Here is a 13,252-nt window from a genome sequence, read left to right on the forward strand (position 1 = left end):
CGTGTTTGTAGCTCTCGCTTGCAGCTTTGGGTGACGCTGAGTGGGACCCGCGCGGGGCCCGACCGGGGACCTCGGTCTCTCCGCCGTTCCTCTGGAAACCCCGGGTGCACCGTTCTGGAGGCCATGGCGCGGCAGTGGGGGCCCTCCATGAGGGCGGCCGAGAAAGCGGGTTGCGTGGTGAGCGCCTCCCGGGCCGGGCAGGCCGAGGCGGACTCGTGGAGCTGCAGCGGAGTGATCCTGAGCCGCGGCCCGGACCTGGTGCTGTGCCACGGGGGCATCTTCACCCCCTTCCTGCGGGCCGGGAGCGCGGCGCTGACCGCGGCTGGCGCCTCCTTCCTGCCCAGCGACAGTTGCGGTGACGACCTGCGCCTGCACGTGCAGTGGGGTCCGGCAGCCGCGAGCCCCGCAGGCAGCGCGGAGAGGGGCCGTCCCGGCCTGTGCACGCCCCAGTGCGCCGGCCCGGAGCCCGACCCGCCGGCCCGACCCCGTGGGCGGCTCCTACAGCCCCCGAGGCCCGCCGAGCTGCTGCTGCTGCTGAGCTGCCCGGCCTTCCGAGCCCACTTCGCGCGCCTCTTCGGGGGCGAGGCGGCCGAGCAGTGGCGCTTCGCGAACGCGGCGCCGGACGACGAGGTGTCGGAGGAGGAGGAGGAGGACCAGCTGAGAGCGCTGGGATGGTTCGCGCTCCTGCGCGTGCGGCCCGAGCCGGAGGAAGAGGAGGAGGCGGCGGCGGCGGAGGAGCGCGGGCCGGCCGTGGCCGTGGCGCCTCTCGGGGCCGTGCCCAAGGGCGCGCCGCTGCTGGCCTGCGGCTCCCCGTTCGGGGCCTTCTGCCCGGACATCTTCCTCAACACGCTCAGCCGCGGCGTGCTCAGCAACGCCACCGGTCCGCTGCTGCTCACCGACGCGCGCTGCCTGCCGGGCACCGAGGGCGGCGGCGTGTTCGCTGCGCGGCCCGCGGGGGCGCTCGTGGCGCTGGTGGCCGCGCCCCTCTGCTGGAAGGCCCGCGAGTGGGTGGGCCTCACGATGCTCTGCGCTGCCGCCCCTCTCCTGCGCGCCGCCCGAGCCGCACTCGGCCGCCTGGGTCCCGGCCCCCGCGCCCTGGCCGCCCTCCTGCCGCAGGAGATGGGCGCCTCGTGGGGCCTGCCTCTCCGAGACCCTGGCCCCCCGTGGGCGGCTGCGGCCGTACTGGTGGAGTGCGGCACCGTCTGGGGCTCTGGAGTGGCCGTGGCGCCCCGCCTCGTGGTGACCTGCCGACATGTGGCCCCTCGGGAGGCGTCCAGGGTCCTGGTGCGCGCCACGCCCCCTAAGTAAGGCCCGCAAGGTTGCCCCAACTCTGCCCGCCCCGGGGTCTCAGATCGTAACTCTGAGGATAATGGAGGCCTTCTGGCGTCATGCTGATGCTTTGACGGGCGTAGCGCTGACTGAGACCTGAGTCCTTGCGCTCATCCTCGGCGTTCACAACCTTAGTGTAGGGCGTTCGGGGCCTTCTTCTTGGCAGGGGGTGAGCGGGGCTTGAGCAAAATGTCAGGCAGCTCTGGATTGGGGGGCAGGGTGGAGTCCCAGCATCCCTGGCTAGGCGGGCATCTTTGAGCACCCTCTTTCAGCTTGAATTCCTTCTGAACTCTCCTGTCTCATAGCCCTGCTCCCCCCCACACCACTAGGCTCCTTGGATGGTGACTTCCCCACCCTGGTCTGTCTCCCCTGAGAGGGGTGGTGAGGTCTCAGAGGCCCAGAATGCTGCCTTCCAGGGGTCAGGAGAGGGGCTCTTAATCTTAACTTGATCGCTATCTTAGATCTTAAGCAGAACTTCCTATCCCGATAAAAATTACATGTGTGGAGTTACACCTAGTTAGAATGGGGGAGTTGGGCAGAGCCCACAGATGCACTGGAACAATCTTTGGATGATCCTGGCAGCCAGGTTGGGACTTCAGCCACTTCCATCTCTGCAGGGAAAGGGCCCTTGGCCTTCTTTCCTTTTGCCTGGTAGCAGGGACCGTCGTAGCCTTAGCTTCCTGGCTTAGTTTCTAGGATGCGGTCTGTTTCTGGGACCTCCCAGGTGCCAGACTTAGGCAAGAGCGGAGCGGTATTGCGCCTTTTTGTTAATGCCTGAGGTTCTGTACCCGGCTCAGCCCAGCCTTGCAGCCCAGGCCTTTCCAAATCCCTCTACTGAATTTCCAAGGTTAAACACCACCCCACCCCCCGCCACCCCGCCCCCGGCAGCCAGCAGGGCAGCCATGGCCCTATAAGGAAGAGGGAAATGAGGATTTCCAGCAGGAGTGGTGCCCAGTCCCCCGACCCTGACAACACACACACTTGTTTTTGGGGAGCCCATGGGGTCTGCTGGAAGCTTTTCCTGCAGAGTATGACAGGGGGCCCCTCTGTGATCCCGGGCAAGCCAGTCTATGCTGCCTCTCCCAGAGTTGACTTGTAAAGTCTTGGAACACAGTGTGGGACGCACTGAGAGCGAAGATGTGCTAGGGTGTATGTATGTATGTAAACAGGGACACAGCGTTGAAATCCTACGCAGGATTGTTTTCCTGCAATGAGACGGTGAAGGAAAACACTGGGAATGTGTGCCCTGGCTTCTGCCACGTAACCGTCTGACCTTGAGGAAGTTACTCAACCTCTCTGGTCCTCAGATGTGCCATTTCAAATGGCGATAACACCAGTGCCTGGTTCTTAGGGCTTCAATGGGAACTAAATGAAATGGGGTGCACAGAGCATTAACACCTAAGCCGGCCCACAGTGCTCTCCAGGTGTCAGGGGTTAGGAATATGGTGAGACACAGGGAGCTTACATAGAAGTGTGAAGCTTATGTTTGGAAGTACCCCAGGATGGCCGAGGGATGTGCCCAGAGATGCCAGCGTGGCACGTGTCAGGGCCGACGCCAGACCCGTTAACCCCCCAAGTCCGTGACTTCTAGAGTCACTCTCATCCCCTTGCTTCCTCCCAGCGCTGGAGGATCAGAAAGCTAGCGCGTCACTTTGTTTCCCTTGCTCCTAGGAGTGCCACAATCTGGGGACGTGTGGTGTTTGCCACCCAGGAGACCTGTCCCTATGATGTAGCACTAGTGAGCCTGGAGGAGGACCTACACGATGTCCCCCTGCCGGTACTGGCTGAGCATTTCCAAGAAGGTAAAGGACAGGGTGCCCTGTGGTCTGGGGCGGACCTCAGGAAGCAAAGTGCTGGGCACTCGAACCCTCTAGATTGGGGGCCCGGTTCCCTAGGCAGGCTCCCTGCCTCGCCCCTGGCAGAATGATGACTGTGGCATGAGTCTGGGATGAAGTCAGCCTGCCTTTAGCACTCTGGCTAGGTTGCTCTTGGAGGTTTCCCTGCTTGTGCCCAGCATGCGTCAGGTCCTAGGTGTGGTGGGGGTGTGTGTGTTGGGCGCGGGTGGTGGGGTCCCCATGAAGGGTAAGGCACACCTTTTTTTCCCTCTGAGGCCCTGCAGCCGTGTCATGTGGAGGGGCTGAACTTGGGGGCTCCTTACAACACCGCGGGCCTGCCAGAGCGCTGTTCTGCTTTTGAGGCTCCAGTGGCGTGGCACACTGCCTGGGGAGTGCCTGAGGTCTCCAAGTGGGCATCTCCTCTGCCACTTGCTAGCCCTGTATCCTTGGACAGGCAGCTCCTTATTCTCTGCCTCAGTTTCCACATCTGGAAAAATGGGGATAATGTTCCCTGCTCCCGGGCACTGTGAGGTGTGGGTGAGACGTTGCCTATAAAGCAATTAGCTGCGTGCGCCATGCACGAGCACTTGGTAAAGGAAGTTACTGGCAGGTTCTTGGTCGTCGTCATGACCACCTTTTTTTTTTTTTTCACTTGATCTTAGCCAAAAGGCCGAGAAGCGATGACCACCTTTTTTTTTTTTTTTTTAACCAAGAGACTTCTTAGAAAGGAGGAGATGGGTATTAATGTCACAAACATTTATTTTCATTTTTTCTAGGGTTTTATCTGTTTGTCAGAGAGAGAGATCACAAGCAGGGGAAGTGGCAGGGAGAGGGAGAAGCAGGCTCCCCTTGGAGCAGGGAGCCTGATGGAGGGCTTGATCCCAGGACCCCGGGATCATGACCTGAGCTGAAGGCAGACGCTTCACCCACACAAACATTTATTTATTTATTTATTTATTTATTTAATTTGTAAACGTTTTTTTAAAAGATTTTATTTATTTATTTGACAGACAGAGATCACAAGTAGGCAGAGAGGCAGACAGAGAGAGAGGGAGAAGCAGGCTCCCTGCTGAGCAGAGAGCCCGATGTGGGGCTTGATCCCAGGATCCCGGGATTATGACCTGAGCTGAAGGCAGAGGCTTTAACCCACTGAGCCACCCAGGCGCCCCCACACAAACATTTATTGAGCACGGGGCTGGGTACTAGGGACCCTGAAAAGCAGCTCCCTGGTCCAGCAGGGACATGAGGGCCAGAGAACAGCCTGATGTCAGGAACAAGTGGTGAGCAGGTGCAGGGAGCTCAGTGGATGTCCTGGCTTCTTCCCGTGGGGACCTGGGGCCGACTCCCTGGAAGCGGGAGTATCTGAGCAGCAGGGCAGGTTTGGGACTTTGGAGAGGGCAGGGAGCAGGATGGGGAGGGTGTGAGTCCTGCCAGACAGAGGCGACTCCCTGCCTTCACCCTCCTTTCTCCCCGGGCAGGAGAAGCTGTCAGCGTGGTGGGCTTCGGCATCTTCGGCCAGGCTTGTGGGCCCTCGGTGACCTCAGGCATCCTGTCCGCTGTGGTGCGGGTGGACGGTAGACCGGTGATGCTCCAGACCACGTGTGCCGTGCATGGCGGCTCCAGCGGGGGACCCCTCTTCTCCACCCGCACAGGAGACCTCCTGGGTAAGCAGCCCCTTCGCCCTCTCCCAGCCTTGCCCTTGCTGGAGCCTCAGTGCCATCTAGTGAGTGCTGGGCATCCTGCCCCGTGAGCCACCCTTGGCCTGGGACGTTGGTGGGCCTGATGCCCAAGAAGTAGTGAGCCAAAGTTGCCAGGCGCTTGTGCTCTCGAGGGCGGAGAGGGACAGACGCTGAGGAGGGAGGGAAGAGATCTGAGTCCCGGTTCCTTCTCTGCCACTAAGCCACCCTGTCACCTCAGGTAAGTCCCCACACCTCGTTGGATCTGTGACACTCAGGAGTTGGATTAGTCCAAGAGTCACAGGTCAAGTGAATGAGTGCGGGAGTGAAGACAGCAGGGACTGGAGAGTCAGGGGTGACGCGGGGTGAACGGCACCCCACTCCAGCACCCCGCGGCCTCCTGACACGGGACTGTGGGGTTAACATGGCCAGTTCTGCAGCTGTTCGCTAGCAACTGTGACCCTTTTTTTTTTTTTTAATATGTGGTGGTTAAATCTTTCCATTTTAAAATTTTGGTAATAAAAAACAAAATAGTCCGTCCATTAAAAAAAAAAAAAAGCCAACCGTGAGCACACGCGGACGCCTCCACCTGCACGCTGGCCCCGGGACTCCCGCAGTGCTTCCCCTTCCCTTCCTTCTGAGGTCATGAGGAGCCTCGCCCTGTGCTACCTAGCGGGAGTGGAATCCCTTACATCTTCAGCTGTGGAACACATAGTACTGGCGGAATCCCTGCCTCACAGCCCTGCGAGAAACAGATTGACCAGCTAGAGCACAGTGTTGAAGTGTAGATGGTGTCCCAGCAAAACACTGTTTTCCCAAGTTTCTTAGGCACTTGCCCACAGTCTGTTGCCCACTGTAGAGCAGCCGGCAGACAGTACCTTAGCCAAGTGATGGAGGTTAGTAGCATCACAGACGTGCTGACAGACCTCCTCCACCTTCCGGTGGGTCGCCCGGAGAAAGGCGCGGGACAGTATTCCCAAGCACGTCAGACCTCATGCTTACCGTGAGGAAACACCGGGTGACCCTAGTCTGAGGGACCTTCTACAGAACAGCTGACCCGTGCTCCTCCAAGTGTCAAGGCCACGAACTGTGGGGAAAGACTGGAACTGATGCAGACCGGAGAAGACTCTAGAGACAGGAGCCAGAGGCTGCTGGGCCCTGGATTGCATCCTGGAGCAGAGAAAGCTCTCATGGAATCACCGGCGACATCTGAGCGCGTCCTGTATTTCAGTCACGAGCATTGCTCTAAGGTGACTTTCCTGGTTCTGAGGACCGTTTTGCAGTGACGTGAGGAGAAGCTGGGTGAGGGGCAGGCAGGGACTGTACTATTCTGGCAAGGCTCCAGGCTGGGGATGGGCCTCAGCTCCCATCCGTCCGTCCATCTGTCCCCCAGCTCACACCCCCTTTCCTCTTTGACCCCTCCACAGGCATCGTGGCCAGCAACACCCGGGACAATAACACAGGGGCCACCTATCCTCACCTGAACTTCAGCATTCCCGTCTCGGTGCTGCAGCCGGCCCTGTGGCGGTACAGGCAGACGGGGGACCTGGAAGGCCTCCGCCAGCTGGACAGTGCCACGGAGCCTGTGAAGGTGGTGTGGCGGCTGCAGCGGCCCCTGACCAAGGCCTCGCAGAGCAAGCTGTGAGGCAGCGTCAGGCCTCTGGAGAGAAGAGCCCCTGTTTTACGCCACAGCGAGCAGCAGCCTTGGGATGCAGACAGGGCGCACCCCCCTCCACCTTGTTCAGCTCTGGAATTGGGACCAGACCCCATGGGTCTCCACCCTGGCGGCCTGTTTTGGGCTGCCCTTTTGAGCCCTCACCTCAGTCTGCCCACCAGCACTAGACTTAGCTGTGTTATTTCTCCTTCTGGGAAGCCCCGTGCGGGACCAGGGCCCTGGTCCTGAGAGATGGAGGCCAGCGGAGGGCAGGGCCAGCCCCAGCTTTGCGTCTGTTCCCTGTCTCCTGATGGCTGCTGGCCACCAGAGCAGCTGTGTTACTTAGAAACCCTCGGCAGAGAGGCCGGCTCTGAATGTCTTTCTGGATCTGCTGTGTCTCTAGGTGGAGTCCCTGAAAGTTAGGATTTGTGGGTCTTCGTAAGTCGGGTGTCGCTGACCTCCAGCGGCACTCTGCCACAGTGCCTTTACTTTCCTGCCCATAAAACGGGCCTCAGGGATCTCACGGGGTAGAATGTGTCTCGCTGGGCATTGGAAATAAAGAGGATGTCTAGGAGAAACTCTGCTTCTATATATCAGTTTCTTTTTTCTTCTTCTTTGTTGCAAAAGTTGAATTGGGAAGAGGAAACCACCAGGCACAGAAATACACCTTTTATGCCTCCTTTCTTGGCGGGCCTGTGAGCTCGGGGATACTCTCATGCCAGATGGGCCTGGCCTCGGGCCATGGCGCCAGCCAGCACTGTATGGGGCTCGCAGCCCCCGGAAGGTGGTGGCCTTGGCCGGGCAGTAAGGGCTTCCAGAGCACCCAGGATGCATCCAGGCCTGTGCTAGGCCCTGGGGGTGGGTTGGGGAGTTCAAAGGTATGAAGGAGACCATGACAGCCCCAAGGAGCTAAGACCACCCTTGTAAGTCAAGAACATGTACTGTGTATCCAGGGTCCTGCACGTGTCCCCCCTCAAGAAATGACTATGAGGTCATTGACAGGTTGAATGCCATTGTTGGGGTGGTGACTGGGGGACTAACTCTAAGCCAAGAGAATTGCCGGGAATACTTCCTTTCCAACATCTGTCTGTTGAGTGCCAACTGGGCAACGAAAACTCCTGCGATGGTTGTTTTCCTCTTCACAGCTTCAGAATGGTCCAGAGGCCAAAGTCAGCTTGAGAGAAACCCCATAGTAAAGTAGTGGCGGCAGGGGGTGAGGGCTGGGGGCTGACTTAGCTGGGGGTGGGAGGGGAACATTCTTTCCAGTGGGTACCAAGGAGCTCGGCATTCTGGGGAGACCGGTGTGTCAGACAATTAGTGCGACAGGCTGTGTCCTAGGGCCTTAGGGAGGGGAGATCAGGCAAGGTCTCCTCAAGGTGTCTTAGGAGCTGAACGCTGAGAGGAGAGTAGGTCTTCACGTGATGGCCTGGACACAGGCAGGGTGTTCCAGTTGGAGAGCAGCAGGAACTGGGACAAGGAAGTGTGAACCGTGTGTGTTCTGGGCAGTGCTAAGTGGAGGGGAATTCAAAAGGAGCAGGATGGTGGACTGGGGAACCAGCTCCATGGGGCCAGGTCGGGGAGAAGATGGCTGAAGCAGGACGGGTGGGCATGGAGGAGACCAAGTGATGGGACAGGAACCGGGACAATGCTGAGAGAGAAAGGGCAGATGTGCCTGCATTTCTGACGAGGACAGTAATACAGCTGACAAGTTTGGGGGCAAGATGTTTCCTCGGGGTGTCTGTGGGACCTCAAGGGGAGAAGTACAGTGGGCTGTTGAGTAAGTAGATGAGTCAGGATAAAGCAAGATCCCCCCAACCCCATCTCAGCGGCTTCAGACAATAGAAGTTTATGTGAGGTTGAAAGTACCAGACCGGACCAGCCAGGAAGGGAAGGGGGCTCTGGTGCAGGGGTTGTCAAGGGACTGAGGCTCCTTCCCTCTGGTCCGGCAGAGTCCTCTGCCATGTCCTCTCCAACTGGCAGGTGGAGGGGGGAAGAGACGGAAGAGCTAGTCCTGCTTCTTTCTCTTCTTCTACTTTTTCTTTTTTAAGATTTTTTAATTTATTTGAGCGAGAGAAAGTATGAGCCATGGGGAGGAGCAGAGGGAGAGGGAGAAGCAGACTCCCCGCTGAGCAGGGAGCCTGATGCGAGACGTGATCCCAGGACCCTGATATCATGACCTGAGCCCAAGGCAGATGCTTCACCAACTGAGCCACTCAGGCGCCCCAATTCCGGCTGCTTTTTTAAAAAAATAATTTTATTTTGAAACAATTTAACATGCAGAAAGGTTGCAAAAATTCCCAGACACCCTTCACCTAGACACCCCGTTCCACTTTTGCCAAATGCCCCTGTGATGTTCTTTGTAATAAAAAGGTCTGATTTGGGATAATGAGTTACACCCACTCACCATGGCTTTGATTCCCCCCTTTGCCTGGAGCATTTCCTCACTCTTTCCTGTGTCTGATGCCCTTGATCTTCCTAAAGGAAACAGAGAATGTGCCTGAGCCTGAGTCTGTCCAAGCTTCCTCCTGATCAGATTCAGGATATGCCTCTTTGGTGGGGAGATCACATTAGTGATGTCGTCTTCTTATTGTGACCTACTGGGGGGTATGTGACATATATTTGTGCTATTACAGATGATAACGTTGGTCATTTGAATAAGACAGCACCTGCGAGGTTTCTCTGACCTAAAGATTCCCCCCCCTTTGTAATTAATAACTATTTTGTGTGGAATCACTTTAAGTGATACAAATCTGCTGTTTTTTACCCCACTTTCACCCATGATGTTTATCACCCATTTATGTCTGTTGGCTTGATAACCTTAATCATTGCGAAATGGTCCTTCTTTATTTTCACTATTCCTCCAACATTTATTAGCGGGCATTCTGTTGTAAGAGCTTTCCCTTCCATTTGTTTAATTGTACCTGTTTGGACTCATGGATTCATATTTTCTTCTGTGGATTATAATCTATTATTGTCATTATGTATTTCGATGCTGAAATTGTCTGTTGCTTTTGTCTATGTGCTTTGAGGCTGAAATTGTCCGTTGGCTGGTGGGAGCTCCTTCAAACTCGCTTCTCTGTTCCTTCTTTTGGCATCTTCCCATCGTGCTTTGAGCACCGCCTTCCATGGGCTGTAGGTAGGAAGGAAATTTAATAATTTTTCTTCTGCCTTTGTTTCCCACATCAATTAGGAAGAGGGAAGGAAGCCACCTTTGCTTCTCAACTGCTTCAGACCAGAAGTGATGCGTCTCACTACTGTTCACTGTCCTTCAGCGAGAACTTGGCCCCACCCAGAAGCAAGGGACAGGGTGGGAAATGTCCCTGGCTGGACAGAAGCTCCCCGGCAGGACCCCCACACCACAGAAGGACCTCTGGCTGAGCTGGCTGACCCTGCCAAACTGGGTCTTATTTTAGTGCCGCCTTAGGAACAAAGACTCACTTCTACCTAAGTAAAAATAGGTTTAGTGTTCAGAACCTTGCGGACAGGTGCCAGAAACCTCCTCAACCTGGGGAGGCTCTAGGGGCCAATAGGGATATGTGAGGACCCGGCATCCTCTCTGCTTTGTTCCCCCTCTTCTGGCCTCCTCTGCATGCAGGGTCAGTCCTTCGTTGTAAGTACAGTTTGCATTTGGCCATCCAGACCTTTCTGGCCCTTCTGTCCAGGCCTTTTGATCTCTAGCTCTCCTTATCACACACCCCGTTTTCAAAACTCCCTCCATAAATGCCTAAGAGACCAGATGTCTGATTGGACCCATTGTCTTCTCAGGTCTTGCTAGGGCTGGGTTCCTGGGCTGGGGCAGGGGGTGGCGGGGTGGAGAAGCCCTGCACGGCTGTCTGCGTTGCATGCGAGGCTGGGTGCAGGCTCAGTGAAGGGCCTGGGGCTGCCAGTGTTGACAGGACAGAGGCAGAGCCTGAGCCTGCCAGGGGGCCAAGAAGAGACAGCAGAGGTGCAGGAAGAAAAACAGTGAGGCTAAGACCTAGCTTACCAGCATCCCTCATACTCCTGGGTATGTGCTAGACTGTGTTTCCTGGCCCCTCTCACAGTGGGTGTGTCCATGAGTTCCAGCTCACAGAACGAGAGCAGAAGGGAGGCATACCACTTCCAGGCCTACCTATAACAACCTCTTCACTCTCACCCCTACCCCTTGATGGGAATGGAGGTGACTCCTAAAAGAGGTCAGATGCCCTCCGGCTGGCTGGTTCCAGGATGACTGTGTGTGAAGCGGGGGGCAGCTTCACGAACCTGTCCACTGGCCTGATACTGAGACCCAGCAAGAAATGCCCTTCTGTTGAATTTGAGCCATTCAGTTCAGGGGTCCAGATGGCCCAGCAGTAGAATTCTACCCTTGTGAATACAGTCTTTCCCCAGCTGGAAGCACTATAACCAAACCACATTCTGGGGGAGAGAAGAGGAAACAGGGAGATTCCCCCTGTCCTTTGAGGCTTATACATTTCGCTGGAAATACAGGAGCAAAAGGAAAGTACTTACCAGGCTCGCCAGAGTTAAGGGTTGCCTCTTCCTCAAGTGGGGGTCCTGCCTCTCTTTCACCTGCTCCCCGAATTGACCCCAGGACCTTGGAGCTCCTCCCAGCCCTGGGACCTGGCAGTAAAGCCACCTGTTACCTGTCAGGAAATACGGGCTCATCGTGGCTGAAAGCCAATGACACTTCCTTCTTTTAGGTTCTGTGATGTTAAACAATCTGTCCGCCGTACCTACTAATCATTAAAGTTCCATAAGACTGACAGGGTTTCGGCATTCAAACCATAGCTTCCTAACTGGCTCTGACCCTTGCAAATTCAAAGACAAAGTCTTCTGTTAGGCAGGGAGCCCTGATTTTCAGTTTCACGGCTCTGGGCCCTGTTGGGTGGGAGGAGAGGAGTGGTGTGGGGTGAATGGCTTGGGGAATTGCATATGGGGTTTTTTTTGGAATGACGAAATGCCCTGGAATTAGACAGTGGTGAATGGTTACACAGTGTAACACCACTGAATTGTATACTTAAAAGGGGGAATTTTATGGTATGTGACTTATCCCTTAACTTAAAAAAAATCATTCATTTTTTGAATGTGTGGGGGTGATGCCAGATGCCGGGGATCCACAGTCCAGCAAAGCAAGGTCTCTGTCCCCCCAAAGCAGGTCAAATGTGCTTGTTGCCCTCCTTAGCGTCAGAGTTTAAACCTCAGCCCTACTTTTCTCTAGGGGTATCAGGAGGCAAAAGAGGAGATTAAAAGCTATTTGGAAGTTTGCAAAGCCTAGGACAAGTGCAAGGCTTGGGGCATCCACGCTGTGGCTCTCGAATGGTTCCTCGAAGGCCAGCATTAGGACGGGCAGGGCAATGAGCCCTCTGTGTGGTTGCTTTTCTGTGGCCCCAGGGGCTGAGAGAAGGAGGTAGAGACTCCCATACCTCTGATTGAATCTCCTTCTTCAGCCCAAATTCAGGGGGCAGGGTGCCCGCCAGGGTAGGAGAGAGGCAAGGAGTCCAAAGAAGCGGAAGGGGCAGCACACAGCCTGGGCTGTGTGGGCTAATAATGTGTGTAGGGCACTCACGGGAGTATACCAGCTCCCCTCCAGCTTGGGATGGTTCTAGGCACCAACGTCTTCTAGGTGGCATCGATCACAACCTTCCTTATACCAGGGGTATACCAGGGGATACGAGGTCCTTGCCCAGAGCTTTTGGAAAAGGCACAGAACAGTTCAGACTGCTAATGTGAATATTCCTGAATACCAGGAAGATGGAGGGCAGCATCAGAAAGAGCACCGGCCTGGGAGCCCAGACGTTGCCAACATACTGTGTAGCCTTGGGCAGACTGTCTGCCCGCATAAAACACCTATAAGAAATGGCTGCTGTGTGTGTGTTGCTGCTGTGAGCCAGGCACCCAGCTAAACACTTCACACAGATGAACTCGTTGGATCTGTTCCACAACTCTTAGGGTAGGTGCTAATATTTGTATTAAATAGAGGAAGATGGCTCATCCATCACCAAACTGGCTATATCCTATCTCCAGGTTAGAGCTTGCGCTGGTCTGTTTCTCTCCGGATCCCAGTCAAGTCCCTTGGTCTCCAGGACTGTCCTCCTAACTACTTCCTCAATTTCAGGCATCCCTGCCACTCCCCTATTCTTTCCCTACAGACATAAGTCAGATCTGTCACTCTTCTGCCTAAAGCCTCACAGTGGCATCCCACCACCCTGGGGATGACACAGCCAATCTCCACCGGGGCCTTGGCGGGGGGGCGGGGAGGGGGCGGTGCTGCGCACCCTGTCCACGCGGGGCCACTCTGTCCCGTGGCGGCCTCTGCACCAGCCCCCTCTCAGCTCTCTGTCCTGCCTCTGGGTCTTTGCACGCTCATCCTTGGAGAGAGGCCTTGGGACGCTTCCTTTGCCCGTCTTTGGTACTGCGGTTAGCGATACAGGTTTTGTGTGTTTACCCCGGACTGTCAGCTCAGCGGAAGGTGGACACCATGCCTGTTTGGTTCTCCGTCCTGTCCCCACCCCAACCCCGCCCCGGGTTTACAGCGGGTGCGGGTTTACCCCCGTGGGCGGTCTCCGGGATTGGGATTTACAATGGTGCAGCCGGAGGCTGGTGATCCGCCGCCGAGGTGGCTCCGCCAGTGCCCGGGAGGCCGTAGTGTCTCCCGCGCACTCTGGGGGCGGTCCCGGGGGCGGTCCCGGGGTGAGGGCAGGCCCGTGCCGAGCCACGCCGACGCCCGGCGGGAGGAGCCCGGGGCGCTCGGCTACACAGGAGCGGCCGGGGCGGGGGCG

The 13,252-nt window shown here is 56.6% G+C and overlaps 1 protein-coding gene across 1 annotated transcript; it reads left to right on the plus strand.

Moving 5' to 3' along the window:
* TYSND1 (trypsin like peroxisomal matrix peptidase 1) lies at positions 1 to 7,083 on the plus strand. Its single transcript, XM_080823509.1, has 4 exons — positions 1 to 1,304; positions 3,001 to 3,131; positions 4,643 to 4,828; positions 6,268 to 7,083. The coding sequence occupies exons 1-4, from the start codon at positions 124 to 126 to the stop codon at positions 6,483 to 6,485; spliced, it is 1,716 nt and encodes a 571-aa protein (XP_080679635.1). The 5' UTR covers positions 1 to 123; the 3' UTR covers positions 6,486 to 7,083.
* Positions 7,084 to 13,252: the final 6,169 nt, after the last annotated feature.

This window comes from Martes martes (genome assembly GCF_963455335.1).
Source record: "Martes martes genome assembly, chromosome: 14".
In the NCBI taxonomy this organism is placed as follows: Eukaryota; Metazoa; Chordata; class Mammalia; order Carnivora; family Mustelidae; genus Martes; species Martes martes.